The sequence below is a fragment of the Anser brachyrhynchus genome (genome assembly GCF_964034855.1).
Source record: "Anser brachyrhynchus genome assembly, chromosome: 24".
NCBI lineage: Eukaryota > Metazoa > Chordata > Aves > Anseriformes > Anatidae > Anser > Anser brachyrhynchus.
In genome coordinates this window covers 1635742-1652051 of record NC_137717.1, presented here as the reverse complement: position 1 = coordinate 1652051, position 16310 = coordinate 1635742, and the positions used below count along the sequence as shown (strand labels likewise).

Here is a 16310-nt window from a genome sequence, read left to right as displayed (position 1 = left end):
AGAGGCCTTGGGTATTTCTCAATTGGCCTCATTAGAACCTGATCAAAACCAGCAGAGCTTGTTAAGTTAAAGGACTTTCTGTTCTCAGCCTCTTCTGCAGCAAATCTCCAAGGATATGGAGGAGGAAAAAAGAATCCTCTTCAGTATCTTTGTGCACCTCTTGTTTTCCCAGGAACTACAGTGCCTGCGTTGCTGAACAGCACTTCAAACCAGCTCTATCTGCATTTCTATTCGGATATCAGCGTCTCTGCTGCTGGCTTTCACCTGGAATACAAAAGTAAGAGCAATGCAGCCTTGATCTCTCAGTTCCTCTGGGCAATGGGGAAATGGTTACAGAGCTGTTGCCTTGTAGAAGTGGAAGCTGCGTATCGCAGGGAAGGGGCAGTGAGCTTTAGGGCCCATGCATATGTGGTTCCCTGTCTTCAAGTCACAAAGAGGCAGTGAGTGTAAATGGAGAAGAGCTGCAGCAGAGGAGATGCAGGGTCACAGAGCGACCCGCACCTTGCTGCTGATGCACTTGGCAGCGCTGTTTGGTTTGTGTCTTGTAGTACAGCAGGAGCTGTGGAAGCCAAAGTATTAAAAATTCATGGGGAGTTGGCCTGCTCAACACAGTGCTGTAATCTTAGCTCGCAAAGTGTCTAAAATGATGCTTGCCAGAGACTGGGAGGAACTGCCTGTTCTTTGCAGTCCTTCCTAGGCATTCGATATTGGTCATTGCTGGAGGCAGCATACAGGGCTAGACAGATCTTCATAGGATAATTCAGGCTTCAAGAGACCTCAGGAGGTAATCTCATCTAACTTCCTGCTGAAAGCAGGGTCAGCTATGAGATAAAACTAGATTACTTGCATCTTTATGCAGTCTGTTTTGGAAAAAATCCAAGGATGGAGACTGCACAAACACCCCGGGCAGCCTTTCATCACAGGATAAGCGCTGCAGCCCCTGGCCATCCTGGTCCTCCTCCTGCTGAGCTTGCTCCACTTTATTGATCTTTTTCTTACATTGTAGGGAGCAAAACTGGTACGGTATTTGAGGTGCTGTCTAATGGGTGCTATGTAGAGGCAGGTAATCACCCCCCTCCATCTGCAGGCTCTGCTCCTGTCCATACAGCTGAGGACAATGTCAGCTGCCTCTGCTACCAGGGCATCATTCCGAGCTGCAGCAATTATTGCTGGAGACGTTGCCTTTTGATGATACCCATTGCGGTATGGAATTACCCTTCTTAACCTGCATCTGCGTTGTCCTGACTCCTCTGCATTGGACAGTTCAGTGGGTTCATTTGTAAGGGATTATGCCAACATCCCAACAGAACGGCAGCACTTTGCTTCCAGCAGGTCTAAGACAAGGCTGCGTTCTTGCAGATTCTGACCTGAGATCATCATTGATATATGGAAACAATATTAAAAAAATAATCCTCATTGGTAGGAGAACAAACCTGATTGAAATTGGAAGACATGGCAGAGAAGAAAGTCTCCTTGGAAAGGTCTACCAGCTTTGGATTTAGATGCTGAAAATTCATTTTCCCCCAGTTCTGTGGTTTGATTCCTCCTGTTGGAGCAGATGTCCATTCAAGAAAGGTGTTATGCAGCCAAATCACAATGGGTCACAGTGATGGTAGCTGTTATATCTTGGCTGGCTGAATTATTCACATGTAGTCCGGCAGCAGCACAGCCAGCATGCAGGCAAGCAGGTGCAGAATGGCAGCTCTCAGCTCTATTCAGCGCATCGAAATCGAATGTTTAGCTAGCAGTCAGGAGAGCAGGCAGGCTCATGCACTCGCAGGGTACTAAAGATATGGGTGTGACGGGGCCAGGAGCTAGTTGGGTCTGCATGCGAGTCTCAGAGGACTGGTTAACGCGTGCTGGTGGTCTGGCTCTGTTCCTGCGTTGGTAGCAGTGATGCTGAGCTGAGGAGCGATGTGCTGGAACTGCTGTCTGTGTTCCTGCAGTCTTCCTAGGGGCAATGCAAACGTAATTGTTTCTTGCTGGACACGGGCTCTCCCAATTGCTTCTGATCACAAATCTTGTGTACGTCTCCGAAGCCAACAAATGTTCTGTTTATTTTTTCCAAAGCAGCAAATAGATTTGAAAGTGCATTTCGTTTTGTAAAACATCCCCAGAAATGGCATAGCTGCTTGACTGCAGGGACTGCGTGTGCTTTTAGAGGGCCAACTAGTACTGAGCTTTCCAGGTTTTGGTGTGTTTGCAGATGGAAACCTTGCATATTAATGGCTCGAGCAAAATTACAGCAACCAAGAGGGTTTGGGAGGGAGAGTGTGATCCAGAATGCTCCCTGGGAGAGCTTGGGAAGTGTGTGCTACAGAAATCCTCTTGCTGCATCCCTTTCTTCCCCACTACTGTTTCAGTCAATAAGCTCTTTGAGGATTGTATTGCCCAGGTGCAACAATCAGGTTCAGGTTTTCCTGAGGCTTGGGATTGCCAGGTTTGTTTGGTTTCTTTGCTGAGAAAATTAATATGTGTTGATTTTCAGGGCAGGTGGAAATAATACCATTTTTGCTTTGCTCATACGGCTGGAATTCCACGGCTCTGGTCCCCAGTTTTACCCTTTGTTCAGTTAGATGCCGCAAAGGAGTTTTGAGAGATGGGTAGAAACACCAGAGTTTATTTTCTCCCTTACTGTACTCCTCAAGCAAAGCTCTTATCTCTCCATGCTTGCGAGTCAAAGCAGAGCAAGAAGAATTTAGGACTGAGTGAAATTCAGTGGCCACTGATCTGAATGGGAAGTTATTTCAAGCTGCTTTCTGTCTTTCTGAAGGTCAGGCATTTCAGCCATGTGCAGGGAGGGACTGCACATTTTCTTGCTGGAAAGCATGCCTTGGATTTCTGAAGCAGAGTCACCATCTCCTCTCTGGTTTCTTCATCTGCTTTCGGCTCAGCCTCCAGACTGAGTCTAAGCAGAGCACGAGCCCTTGCAGAGATGCAGGAGGTTATCTGGTAGTGGCAGCTGCTAGCAGAGAGCGAGGGAGGCGCTGGCAGGCAGCGGAGCCGCGGTGGCGAGGAGGTGACTGCAGGCGCCTGCCTTCCTTTTATCTCCTTTTGGTGTTGCAGAAGGACGAGGGGGTGGCACGCACAGAAAGGAGAGCCCGTCACCTGGCACGTGGCTGCTGGGACTGCTAATTGGGCTTGCAGCAGTTGTTAATTGGGCTTCTCAGTTGTAGCTCAGATGGAAACGGGATTGAATGAAATTTTTGTGGGCTGTTGTACAGGCTCTGTCAAAGTCTGGCCTCGCATGCTCCTGCTTGTATCACACGATGAATTCATTCTGCAGATGAACACAGGGAGAGGAGGGGGTAGGAGAATGAAACTGGGCAGCTTCTGCCCAGGAAGGCACAAATTGCGTGCAACAGACACAGTTTGTCCTTTATATTGCAAGCATGGCTCAAAACAGAGTTCAGCCAGCAAGGGACAGCACAGGTAGGTAATTCCCTCTTGCATCCTCTCCAGTCTTCTATCAGATGCTGCCTGGTCAGTAAAGGAGTATGGAACATAACATGCACACAGACTGATGGGGAGGGCTGGTGGCAGGAGGTTTGATTCGTGGTGCAGCTCTTCGGTCGAGCCATTACGGTTCAGTCAAAAGCATTTGGGGTCATGAATCACATAATGATGAGTGATACCTTTGTTAAGAACAGTGTGTTCCAGATAAAGTGGAGGCACTGGATGTGAACTAGGGGTCCTGGACATGCCCTATAGCCCAGGGGAATACCGTGGGATACATTGGGCTGTCTTGGTGGGGAACCCAAGGACCCCGGGACTTTCCCACCCCATGTCCGTGGTGGAGGTTGGTGGTAATCAGGGGGCTGGCATGAAGTGAAGGTGTGCACTTCATTCCTTCTGCCTTCAGGCTGTAGCCAGCCCCGCTCCCTGCAGCACTCACTACTCTTACCCACACTCTTCCCTTCCAGCCGTCGGTCTGTCCAGCTGCCCAGAGCCCCCAGTTCCCGGGAATGGCCTCAAGATCGGGGAGCGCTATTTAGTGAACGACGTCGTCTCCTTCCAATGCGAACCAGGCTACGCCCTCCAGGTACTGAGGACTGCTTTTTTTCCGACAAAAAGGATGACAATAAATGTTTGGGAAAGAGAGAGATGCTCAAACTTTGTGTTTTTCTCTCCGTCAGGGACACTCTCACATCTCGTGCATGCCGGGCACTGTGCGGCGCTGGAATTACCCGCCTCCACTTTGCATCGGTAGGACTCTTGCTCGCTCTTATCTGGCTGATATTTATAGCACCTTTCTAAAAACCTGTGTAAATTGGCTGCTGATGAAATGGGGAAAAGTTCATTGCCCAGACAGAGCCAGTTGTACTCTTACAGCACGACCTCTGGGAGCTTTCTTCACCTTCCCCATTTCCTGGTGCGCCCCAGTTCTCAGCCTGTTTTCCCATACATACCATATAAAGGGGCTTTAAAAGTGGCTGTATAAACCAGAGCATGCTGGTGATTTCATCTCGATGGTGGTAGGGCAGCCCAGCAGCCAGGAGCACAGCACACTAAGTTTTATTTCAGATGGAGCCCTTTGGCTGAGGGCTGCTGGAGGTGCAGGAGAACAGGAGCGCTGTGAAGGTCTGAGTCAGAGAAACGCAGGTTTGTTCTGTAGGCGAGACAGAGCATGGAGAAGGCTTCATTTGCTGCAAGGGGAAATTTCAGCAGTCATCCCTGTGGGCCAACCAGATTGCTTTATTTTGTTTAAAATGTAGATACAGTATTAAATTTAAAATATAAAAAATGGTTTCCTCAACAAAAATTCATTCTAAAGGGAAAACCTGAGACTTCTTTATACTGGAAGCGGGTAGTCTCTATGGGTTGAGGGTTTTTTTCCCATCTTAAGCAAAGATCTGCAGACTGGTTTATTGTTTTTTTGTTTGTTTTGTTTGTTTGTTTGTTTTTAAATGCATCTTGACATCATTGAAACTGCATCTTTTATTGTTCTCTTCCCAATATCTCCAAACTGCACCTCCCGGTGCCTCGCTGTCCTCGCTTTGGTGTCTAACAGGTCCTGTGTGACCAGTAAGAGCCAGGTCACTTGTCAAGACAGCCATTTGCCTGTGACAGCCTCTGAGGAGAAGGGCTGAGCCTGCCGAGCATCTCAGACCTTAGGAGAATAGGGCTGGGCAGTTGATTTCCTCGGTGGCAGAAGCAAGCCCCAGAAGAAGAGGCAACAGAGGTGAAGGGAACTTGTTGGAGTTTTTGGATTATTTTCAAGCAGTATTTTGCTTTTAGCAAATCTAGATGTTTAATATTCATATTGCACATTTTACAGCTTTGAGAGAGACGTTTATGCATTTAATAGCTTTAGTTAACAGTTATTTCAGGCTCCTGCTGTTCTAGCTTACATCATTTTGCTTTAAAGTAATTATAAGAGCTAACAGCTCCTCGTCTGATGATCTGCAGGCCAGCAATAAGTACAGAGACAGTTAGAGCAGAATGTCTGAGCTAAAGGACTCGTGCCCGTGGGAGCTGCTCTAAAAGAAACCAGAAGCCCTTCAGCTCAGCGTCAGGTTAGGGGACTCCAGCAGGGAGGAGGAGGATCCCGATACTGCACCGAGGGTCAGCGACTATCTGAGCAGCTGCCAGTTTCAAGTTTTCTTTTTTCTGCTTTTGATCAGCATCAGTCATTTAGATCAGCAGGATTTTGCCTGGCCGGGCTGCATCTGCTCGGCACTGTCGCAGCGTGTAAACATGGGTGCAATTTAATTCGGGTTGTCTGCTCTTGGCCAGTCACGACTAAGTGCAGCGGGACAAACGCCTGTCCACCTGTCTGTTCCTATCTCTTAGCCTGCATCACACTTGACTGAAAAAGGTCATCCAGCTTTGGAGACGCATAACCGTGTCTCTGCAGCCAAGTGCAGATGATCGTGAGCATCCGGCATCTTTGTGGGAGCTGTGGGGATGCAGCAGCAGCACCCCATGCCAGCAGTGGTGAGGCCTGTTGTCCTGAGCTAATTATTCACCAATTTGTCTGAACACTGCCAAGACCCCCAGTGGCTGCGGACCAGCCACCCAAGAACCCAGGAGTCATCATTCCCCTGCTCAGGGGACTTCTTGCTTCCCTGGCATTGTGCTGGTTTTCTTTCTGTCCACTTCATCCAGATGCTTGACTCCTAAATAATTCAGAAGCAGTACTACTAAAGAGCCATTAAGAGGAAGAAGAAAGAACTTCTGGGAGAAGCCTCGTTAGTAGCCAGTGCACACATAATGTGATACTGGACAAAGGGAATCCGTACCTCCGCTGTCAGAACGTGTTAGGAGAGCACCTGGGTGTATTCTGTTGGATGGTGTTACCGTAACAAGGTAGAGGTCATCCAGATAAGCCTGAGAAGATGCTATCTATGCTTAAATTTCATGTGATGCTTTTTGTAAACATATTTTGTGCTGTCATCTGTGGACTGCTTCTTGGTAGGGAATTTACTTCAGTCAGTGTGCAAACACGCTGTTCTATATTTATCAGTAATTGCCTGGAGATTGACAAGTATAGCAGTCAAGGTAGGTCAGTTAACCAGAGAAAGCAGAGGTAACTGGAGTGAAAATAAGATCACTCTGGTTCTTCACAGCAATTTTTGGGGTGGTTAAAAATTCAAACAGGCGCAGTGTGCATGATGTGCACTGTTATGGTGTCTACGGAGGGAGCAGACCATCCATCTCTCCTCTTGCAGCTTAAATCTGTCTCTCCCACTGCGATGGCCAACGCTGTATCTCTGGGTCGAGGCTTTTATCTCGAGGACAGGAGAAAGGCGCATGCATTAGTAATGCAGCCATTCAGTGCCTGGAAAATCTGTGCTAGCTCCTTAGCAGGCTGTCCTTTTTTCTCTTCTTAGGTTTTTTATGTCTTTATTTCCCATATCACTGGCTGGCCACAGCCATACAGAGAGACCTGCAAGTGGTCCTGACCATTAACACTGTTGATTTTACAGCCCAATGTGGAGGAACAGCTGAAGAGATGGAAGGAGTGCTCCTGAGCCCAGGGTTCCCAGGAAACTACCCCAGCAATCTGGACTGCACGTGGAGGATATTGCTGCCAGTGGGGTTTGGTGAGATAGTGGGATTGGGTTTGGTGCTATCATAAAAGAGACAAGAGGAGGATACCAGCCCTGTTCGGTAGTGCTTGGCAAGTGCTGGATGCTCTGCTTGCCAAGATAAGTTACAGAAATTGGTGTTTGACATCCTGATCCCACTTTCTGTTAAAGGTGCATTTGTATGGTGCTATGAAACGATTGACACTTCTTCAAAAGGTGGTTACAGGTCACCGTGGAGTGTAACAGCTTGATACAGATTTGTACATTTGCCTCTGAATTAGCTGTAACACCCTCCCATGTTGTACTTGTGTACCTCCCCATCTTGAACTACTTATGTTTGTAATAGCCTAAAAATATCACCAGCTGTTCCTCCCTTTATAAATGTGAAAGGTGACCAAAGCTTTTGTCAGACTGTATCCTACATGAGGTAGATTGCATGTAGCCATCATCACGTTAAAAATTAGGATCTCCCCAACCATTAGTAGGAGAGATTTGCACACCTCCAGCTCAGCTGCTCTCCAGGCCAGCCCCAGCAGGGTACCTAATTGCCAGGGGCTGGAAGTATTGCATGCCTGTAAGAAATGCTGACTCTGGACTTCTTGAATTAACTTTCCTCCTCCAGGTGTAGCTGCATGGCTGCTGTGCGCTGCTGAGGAAAGGAAACCCCAGCTCAGCCGCCTGCCAGCTGTGCTGGCTGGATGCAGTATGGCAAGAAGGGGGTCCGTGTAGCTCTGTGTTTGCCTGCATAATTTCTCTGGTGTCAGGCAGAGGGAGAGGAGAGCACAGGATCTCCAGCAGCCTGAATCCACAGCATTAATAGCCTGATCTTGTCTGAAACTAGCAGGACAAGGCACCCTCTACCTCTGACACAGTAAATGCACTCCTTCTGATTGACTAGGCTGTATTGGGCATCACTGGGTGAGCAGTGCTGATGTGTTAAGGCTTGTGGATAGCTTTAGAGGTAAACTGTTCATTCTTCCTCCCCAGGTGCTCACATCCAGTTCCTAAACTTCTCCACCGAGCCAAACCACGACTTTGTTGAAATCCGCAATGGGCCATACGACACCAGTAACGTCATAGGGCGGTTCAGTGGCACCGAAATCCCAGGCTCCCTCCTGTCCACGTCTCATGAAACCACTGTGTATTTCCACAGTGACCACTCGCAGAACAAGCCAGGCTTCAAGCTGGAATACCAAGGTAGGGAGGCCACTGAACGTGCAGCGCTGGGACAATCCTGTCCCCAGGTGCTAACGCTGAGGGCGGGGGAGAGAGGGTGGGCTGCTATTCTGTTGAATTCATTCCACAAGGACTTAATCCAAATGAGTGGAAAGGTGTTACAAGAAGACCATGCTTAATCCTTGTAACTGGGATCTGTTCGCCCTGACTTATGCCTAGGGCAAATAACAAATGTTCCTAGAGTACTTTGTGACAGTGAAATGCCTTTGAATTAATTCCAGCTAGATTCACTTAGATCTTGGCTCTGTCGACTGTCATGTGCAACGAGAGGAGTCCTCAGCAGCTGAGTTTGCTCTGGAATTTTGCAGCTGCTTTTCAGTCTCAGCTGAAGTCCGGTTTGGGCGCACCCAAACTCATCCCTCCCATCCTCAGCTGCAGCCTAACTTTGTGCTGAGGCAGGCTGCTGGAGGGAAATGAGCAAATGAGTAAATAGCTAAATAATAGAACAGTGGCTCTGGCATGGAAACCTGGAGTGAAAGTAGAGAAATAAATGACTAAAATCAAAAGACACAGTGCAGTTTTTGGAAACGATGGGGAAATGGAGATGGGCTTAAGTTCTTACCCAGCATGTGTCCTCAGACAGCTCCCCAGTTTTAACATGATGTCCTCCAAGCTGCAGCTGCCGCAGTCTCTGCAGCCAGCAGAGCAAGGCCCTGCAAGTGCCCCTCTTGCTGGATTTGCTGCTCTTTGAAAGTGCCGGATTGGGGCTGCCTTTGGATCTTTCCCCTGCTGAAAGAGGACGTGATCCTGCTTGATCCACAGCCCTACCTTGAACGGGCTCTCTGCAAAATCCTTCGGTCCTCTTTGTCCACCTGGGAATATGGGCAGAGGATGCCAAGGGCAGATGGGGTGCTCCATACTGAAGATAAGCAGGACAGGCTTTGCTCTGCAGCAGCTGGGAGCCAAACGATCCAGCTTCTGTCTGGGAGAGAGATCTGAGGAGTGGGGAAGATGGAGAGGGTGTCTCCAGCCACGTGCTGTAGCCAAGGACTGACAAAAGGCTGACTCCCCAGAAATAGCAATAAAAGCCGCTACTCATACTTAATTGAAAACATTAATTTTGCCTTGGCTGTCCTGTTCATGCGCCATATAATTCATGCGCTGCTGCACAATTTTGGAAGGAATGTGCTCGGTGAGGCACTCTGGGTAATCTCATGGAAATTGCTATGCAAATGAGCTCCAGCAAGGCTGACCAGTAATTTGTAATGCCAGGTGGAACATGCTATCAGTCTGACTCGCATTCATCATCGGGATCGTCCACATTTTGTTGAAAAACAAGGCAGATTTCCCAATTAGAAGTGAAGTGCGGGGTAACCCTGTGCATGCAGACTCCGAGACCCCGGAGGACCAGGGTGGGCCCCAGGACTCACGTCTGAGGCTAGCACGAGGCAGCAGCAGGATTGTCCCTCATCCTCCATGCGGATGCGTATATGGTTCATTAAAGTTTTATCTCCTTCAATTAAGTCATTGTACAAGGGGAAGTAGCCAAGCAGCATGATGAGTGTACTGTTCACGCTTTTATGAGAAAATATAAGTATGAAACATTCCACTTTAATTTTTTTTTCCAGCCTACGAGCTGCAGGAATGCCCTGACCCTGAACCTTTTGCCAACGGCGTTGTAAGAGGAGCTGGTTACAACGTTGGCCAGTCCATCTCTTTTGAGTGTCTGCCTGGGTACCAGCTGATCGGGCACCCTGTCCTGACGTGTCAGCACGGCACCAACAGGAACTGGGATCACCCATTGCCCAGGTGTGAAGGTATGGCTTTGGGCTCACCCCGAGAGCACCCCGGCTGGCATTCTGGGGAAAGAAAAGGCCTCAGCATTTTGTTCTGGCCTCCTTTTGAATCGTTGTTCTGTGACTGGGCTGAAAATTTCTCTGGAAAAAAAAACATCGTTGGAGACACGCTGGGAACGAGCGCTTTGAATAAAGCTTCGACCCCTGAGTTGTTGAAGCATGTTCTCAGTAAGTTGATGCTCAACATATTTCAGCCTAGTCAAAGTGAACATTTTGAACAGTTCAAAACCAAGGTGCATCTTTTGAGGTGGTGCGTTTGAATCTCATGTTATGGGCGAGGACTGTCTGCAGCTGTCAGCCTTGCTGCTGGTATCGGTGGGAGCTGTGCTTCCAGAAGGAAGCAGCCCAGGGTCATAGCAGTAATATTTGTTGTTGTCTTTATTTCTTCAAGTGTTCCATTTCCATTAGTTTAGTATTTTTGATCAGCCGATGCACAGAGCTTACTAGAGGTCTAGAGAGCCTTGCAGGCCCTAATTCTCTAGCTGATGCAGTTTCCTCATGCAAGAGGTCAATATTGTCTTTCTGGAGAGAGAAACACTGAATCAGGAAAGTCAAATAAGTTGCCAAAGTTGGCTTAAGAGTTCAGGACCAGACAAATTCAAGGCTTCATTGGTTTTCACATGCCCACATGTGCAGACTTCTTTGGGGAACACGGAAATTGTACTGCAAGTCCTGTGGTGAGCTCCTCACAGGTGTTTCCCAGAGAGCTCCTCCATTCTTGTGCATAGCAGCTATGGCGTTTGTCTTCTATGCTTATAACAAAAAAAAAAATGTTGCTGTATTGGCCCTGTTAAACAACTGCTGATGCATTGTCAGGTTTACAGCTTGTAGAAATGACTCTTTCTGTTTTTCTTTCTACCTTTTACTTCCCCTCGTTAACCAGCCCACAGTTTCATGCTGACATTGAGCGCAGTTAGAACAGTGTTTTATTGTCCTCACTAAGGTTCTTGCCTTTTGCCAACTCAAACAACTATCAAAGTCAACATTTTTATGATGAGCCAGTGTGCCTGAATAATCAGGTAGAGGAGAGGCTTTGATCAGCCCTGCTGTCTGTGGGCACAGCCTCTCCTGCTGGGCTGCAGCGCCCTTAGCACTCGCTGCCACGTTGGGTCCCTGGTAAAAGACCTGTGCAGCTCTGGGGACTCCTAGTGTGGGAAGACTGTGCCCCTGTCTCGTCTCCTTAGTGTGGTGATGATATTTGGATGATATTTGGAAAACAACCCAACAGTTTTCAGTAGTCTTGAGCACGCTCTGTTTCCTGAAGACCGGGTGTGCTGGGAGGACCCTGCTGCCCAAAGGGAGCCGATCGATGTTGTAGGCATCGAAGCTCCAATGTCCAGATTCTCTTTTCAAACCCCAAAAGGGTTGTTTCAGTCTTTTTATCCTTTGGACCAGTGGGCTGAGTGTTGTGTGGTTTACTTTAGAAAGGTTTCATGTGAACCCTTAAGAAATTCAAGGTTGCTTATTGAAGATTTCCACTGCACTTCCCAGGAGCACTGACCTTTATCCCGGCCTCCCTACAGCACTTGGTCTGCAAGAACTGTGTGCTGGGGAAAGAGGGGGAGGGCTGATACTGTGCTGCTTTCAAGTCCTAAGTCCTTGAACTCCAGAGAACGCAAAGCATAAAGAACCGGATTCTCAGCCGCTCTTCAGGGGCTGCAGCAACGCAACAGAGATGTGCATGAGTTGAGAAATTGTTCGGTGCTCAGCCTGCTGGCTGAGTACCCGGCGTGCTGCTGGTAGGGCTTGCGGGTGGGCGGTAGCAGGATTATGCCCTTACTTACCTCTGCCATCAGCTCTGCCAGCTACAACCATCCAGTCCTTATTTTTTACTACTGTGTTTAAGTAGCTTCCTTGTTCTGCAGCACTCCTGACAGAACAAAGGGGTGAGGGGTTAGGCACACTTTGGGCCATTTGCTTTTTTTCCTCTGTGTGCCCATCCGCTGGGCTGTTAAGTGCTGTTGAAGTCAATGCAGAACTTTCTGGCTGCTTCCAGAGATGCAGCCAAGCTGGGCGGTCCATTTTTGCATAGCAGCAAGCAGCAATGACTCGCTGCCTTAGGCTAACCACCTCCCCTTCCCCACACAGGTCACAGCTGAAAGCCCTTTTAATTAAAAGAGAAGTTGTAATTCTAAAATAAATGCACACAGGCTGAGGTTTCCAGCAGCACCCCAGGGAGTTTTTCCAGCGATCAGCAGGCTGCCTGCTGTGCAGGGTGGAAAGGAACTCGGCCCCCAAGGTTCCTTGGGTGTTTGTTTAGGAAAATGAGCATGTGGATTTATATAAATACACATGCTTTTCTCAGCTTGACAGACCACATGAGTAGGCAGAGCAGAACTAGGCAGTAAATATTTGGAGCCTGGCTCTAACTTCACATCTGGCACATCGAGTCGTGTCCAGGCTGGTGGAAGTCTGTGGGGCTACTCCTGTACGAAAAGGAGTGTGTGGTGCTGTATATTACTGTAACACTGAGCCCAAATTACAAGTTGTACTGGGAGGAAGAATGCGTTAACCTAAGCCAAGGACTGGGTTAACACAGCAGCGTGGCTTCTAAAATGGAGCAGGCTGAGGCAGATGGCACTGCACTTACCCCTGTGCACATGCCTTTGGTTGTTGCAGGCTGTCAGCAATGCGCTGCAGACGTTATCGTTCACCTACAGAGCTGTGCCGGGGAGATCCAGAGGCCAGTGCTTGTTCATGGGATTTCTGCACCCAGGGACTTGCTGTGGCCCTCCTGCACTACCGCCAGCGGGATGTCAGCTTTCTGTCTCTCTTGTTCACTGCCCAGGCTGTTCCTAGTTATGTCTCTTTAGTTTGCAAGTTTGTTTAGACCTGGAAGATGCCTAGTGCAACAGAACTGTCGTCTTGATTAATGAATTGGATGCTTCTGTTTTACAAATAAATCATCATTTCCCCCCTGCTTAGATGCGATCTGTGAGCAGCCAGCTGCTCCGTGGTTCTGGTCCAGGCCACGCTGCATGAGCGAGTGAATAGATTTGCCCACTGGTGGGATCTGGTCAGGAGCTGTATCTTCCATGCATGGGTGCAAACAGCTGGTGGAGCCCAAAGACTTTTACTAGGGTGTAAGATGGAGTTTGTTTGTGCACCTGGCTATCACATCTGTACAGAACACCCTGACAGTCTCCTTTCAGCTCAGGAGCACTTAACAAATTTATTCTAATGGAACTAAGTTGAAAAGGTTAGATGTAGTTGTGACAGATACGAATTATTCATGGCAAGGTCGGCTGAGGTTCTGGGGCTGGATCCACCTGTATTCAGAAGTGCTATCTTTTTATCCCTCCTCCCAAAAGAAAAAAAAAAAGGCGGGGGGGAAGGAAAATGGGAAATAGGAGATCTTTGCGAGTTACTGTTTTGGGGTATTTGTTCATTAGGTTTGTGTTTGTCTGATTACCTGCAGTGCCTTGCGGGGGCAACATCACCACCCAGAACGGTACGGTTTACTCTCCTGGCTTCCCCAACCAGTACCCCAATTCCCAGGACTGCACTTGGCTCCTTACAGTGCCTGTGGGCTATGGGATCCATCTCAACTTCACTCTGCTGCAAACGGAGCCCTACAATGATTTCATCACGATTTGGTGAGTACAGCAGAGGCGTGAGGACTGACCAGGGCTGCTACCAAGGCCCCATTTCTGCAAGAAATGTCAGATACACAGAGCATCCCTTGCTGCAGTGTGGGGATTCTTGAGCTTGTAGCACTAGATCAATAGCTGACTTTCAAAATATCTCAGTGTCCACTGTGCAAACAGAGCGAAACTTCTTTGGAAAACTGGCCCTAATTCTTCAAGTTCTGAGGTTAGAAATAAAGTTTGTGTTTGCAGATGTTTGCTGGGCCAGCACTGTGCTGCCAGAGGAGATCATCCTTGTCATAAAGGAGTGGGGAGAGGGGCTGGGGACCCAGGTCAGCTCTCCAGGGAGCGGCTGAGACAGAAAGTAATACAGATGTAGAAAAAGGAGGATGAGGAGGGAAGAACAAAAAGTGCAGTGTAGGAGGTTGGTTGTTGCCTAGGATGAAAGATGCATAATAATGCTTTTTCTTGTGTTTCTGACCTACGATTTTAGGGATGGTCCACAGCAAACAGCCCCACAGCTTGGTGTGTTCACTGGCAACTCTGCTAAGAAGTCAGCCCAAAGCTCTTCCAACCAGGTTCTGATGAAATTCCACAGCGATGCAGCCAATGGAGGGATTTTTGCCATTTATTTCTATGGTCTGTATTGATTCCTGAGTGTACATTATACCTGCCTGTGGGATATGGAGGGGCATGGATCAGTTGTGGTTTGTTGTGGGGAGGTCTAGTTCTAAGGAAGAGAATATATGGAAAAAATATGCTTTTACCTGAAGTCTTCTGCAATGGGGTGCGGTTTTCACAGGTTTGAGTTTGAAAGTCTCTTAGGCAGTCAAGTGCTGGCAAGTGGTCCCACAGTCTGGGCAGATGTGGAAATCCATCTGTAACGTTGCGATAATTCAAGCACAGATCAAGAGCCTGCAAACTAACAGCCATGCCAATCCTGTGCCTCTCTCAATGTGATGCTGTAAATACTGTCCTCTCCGTGGCAGATCCCATTATGGGATAGCTCCACTTTGCTTACTTAAAAGTCTTCTCTGCAATTTTCGCTGGATACAGTATTGTCTTTCCAATGCCATGCTAAACCAATTAGATCATCCTGCTGTCCCGTTTTAAATGACAACTGTGTTCCAGCTGAGAAGTGACTTTAATTCTCTGGGGAGGAAAATGATTCCTGTAAATCCGTGAATTATTTGGGGATTCTTTGGTGTGAGTGCAGCTCACACCAGAGAGAGAGATGTTGGGTATAACATCAAAATGAGAGCGTTTGCTTTCCACCACTAAACGAGAGCCCAGTTTTAAATTGGATTAGCTAACAAGTTGCTACAGCAGTACTGGGATTTTGGAAAGTGCAAATGGAGACCTCCTTGTGCTTTGGTAATTTGCTTGCAGCAACTTCAACAAAGTCTAACATGAATTACACGACGAATCTGTGCAGAATGTTTTAGCTTATGCTCAGTTCCAAAAGGCGAGTATTATACAGATAGGCTGAATTTAAAGAATGCTTGCTAGGCTTCGGAGGGAATTGGTTTGTTGCTGCAAAACACTGTAAGATTTATATTACTAGACAATGGTGCGTATATAACAGTTATGCAAAAAAATACGGGTTAGGCAGTTTGGCTCAGGAATGAGCAGTACGTAAACACTGCTGCAGTTCAGTGAATGCTTCCTTCTGTAATATGAATTAGATACTGTCATTGCTGTGGTTAGAGCCCATCAGCATATGTCGCTGTTCTCTAGCCTTGATAGCCCTTCGTAGTGAGGCTTTTTTAGCTGCTGGTTGATCTGGGGTCTGAAGCCATTCGTGGGCACGCCAGGCAGGGGAGGCCTGGAGTTTGTGCTGGTAGGGATCAGCACGGCCAGCACTCGTTTCCAGTCCGTTAACCAGATGGGCACTCCAACAACTGCTTGGCCTTTTACTAAAGCAGCACTTACGGGTTTATTGGTCCCTTTATGCACGGGACTTCAGGATAAAGCCTAACCCCACAGATTTAACTGGTGGCGGTTGTTGCAGTGAGATTCTTCTCTCGGCGTTCGTCCTGTGTGTGGTGCCTTGTACCCCGGAGACCTGGGAGAAGGGTTTGCAGGGATCGGGCAGCGTGGTCAGTTACATCCTTGGCTTTGCTCTTTGGGGTGTAACTGCAGGAAATGGAATTTCCTTGGGATCCATAGCAGTGTATATTTTCATTTCTGCATCTGCATATGGGCAGATCTAGGCCATAGACATCCTCTTTCAGCTTTAACTTGTCCTTCCCCATGCGGTGGAGATCAGCAGCACCCTGTCAGGGAACTGCTGCCCTTTTAAATGCCTGCAAAGAAATGTTTTCTTAGGGTGGAGGAAGGGAAACAAAGCAATGATTCAGAGAGCTTGAAGATTCAGTAGCATCCCTTGAAAAATGATGCTGTTGCACCCATTATTAAACGGGTTAGTTCAGGTGCCAGCTCGAAGTGATGTGTGACTGCGATGGGAAGGGGTTTTATGGCACAGTAACTCAGGGGGTCCCAGAGTGGTTTCAAGGACAGGGCTCTTGTTTTGTCCTGGTTAGAACAAGTGGAGGTGTTGTTGAAAGGAGCTTCACTGGTGCTGTATCACCCATATGCTGAAGCCGTCTTAATCACACCTCTTTATTGAAATATGGTCCATTAAGGAGAGGAGATTAATG

General features: G+C 48.0%; 1 protein-coding gene across 24 annotated transcripts in view; it reads left to right on the top strand.

Annotated features, from left to right (window-relative positions):
* Positions 1-16310, top strand: part of CSMD2 (CUB and Sushi multiple domains 2) — a 337680-nt gene that overhangs the window by 265758 nt on the left and 55612 nt on the right. For all 24 annotated transcript variants that reach the window (XR_013941772.1, XM_080566779.1, XM_080566782.1 and 21 more), the window contains 8 exons: positions 173-277; positions 3924-4042; positions 4137-4206; positions 6930-7046; positions 8019-8228; positions 9836-10024; positions 13482-13659; positions 14144-14289. Coding sequence is in view for 23 of the 24 variants with exons in the window: in XM_080566779.1 (XP_080422905.1) it covers positions 173-277; positions 3924-4042; positions 4137-4206; positions 6930-7046; positions 8019-8228; positions 9836-10024; positions 13482-13659; positions 14144-14289 (1134 nt within the window). In the remaining variant the exon portion in view is untranslated. The remainder of the gene's footprint in view (positions 1-172; positions 278-3923; positions 4043-4136; positions 4207-6929; positions 7047-8018; positions 8229-9835; positions 10025-13481; positions 13660-14143; positions 14290-16310) is intronic.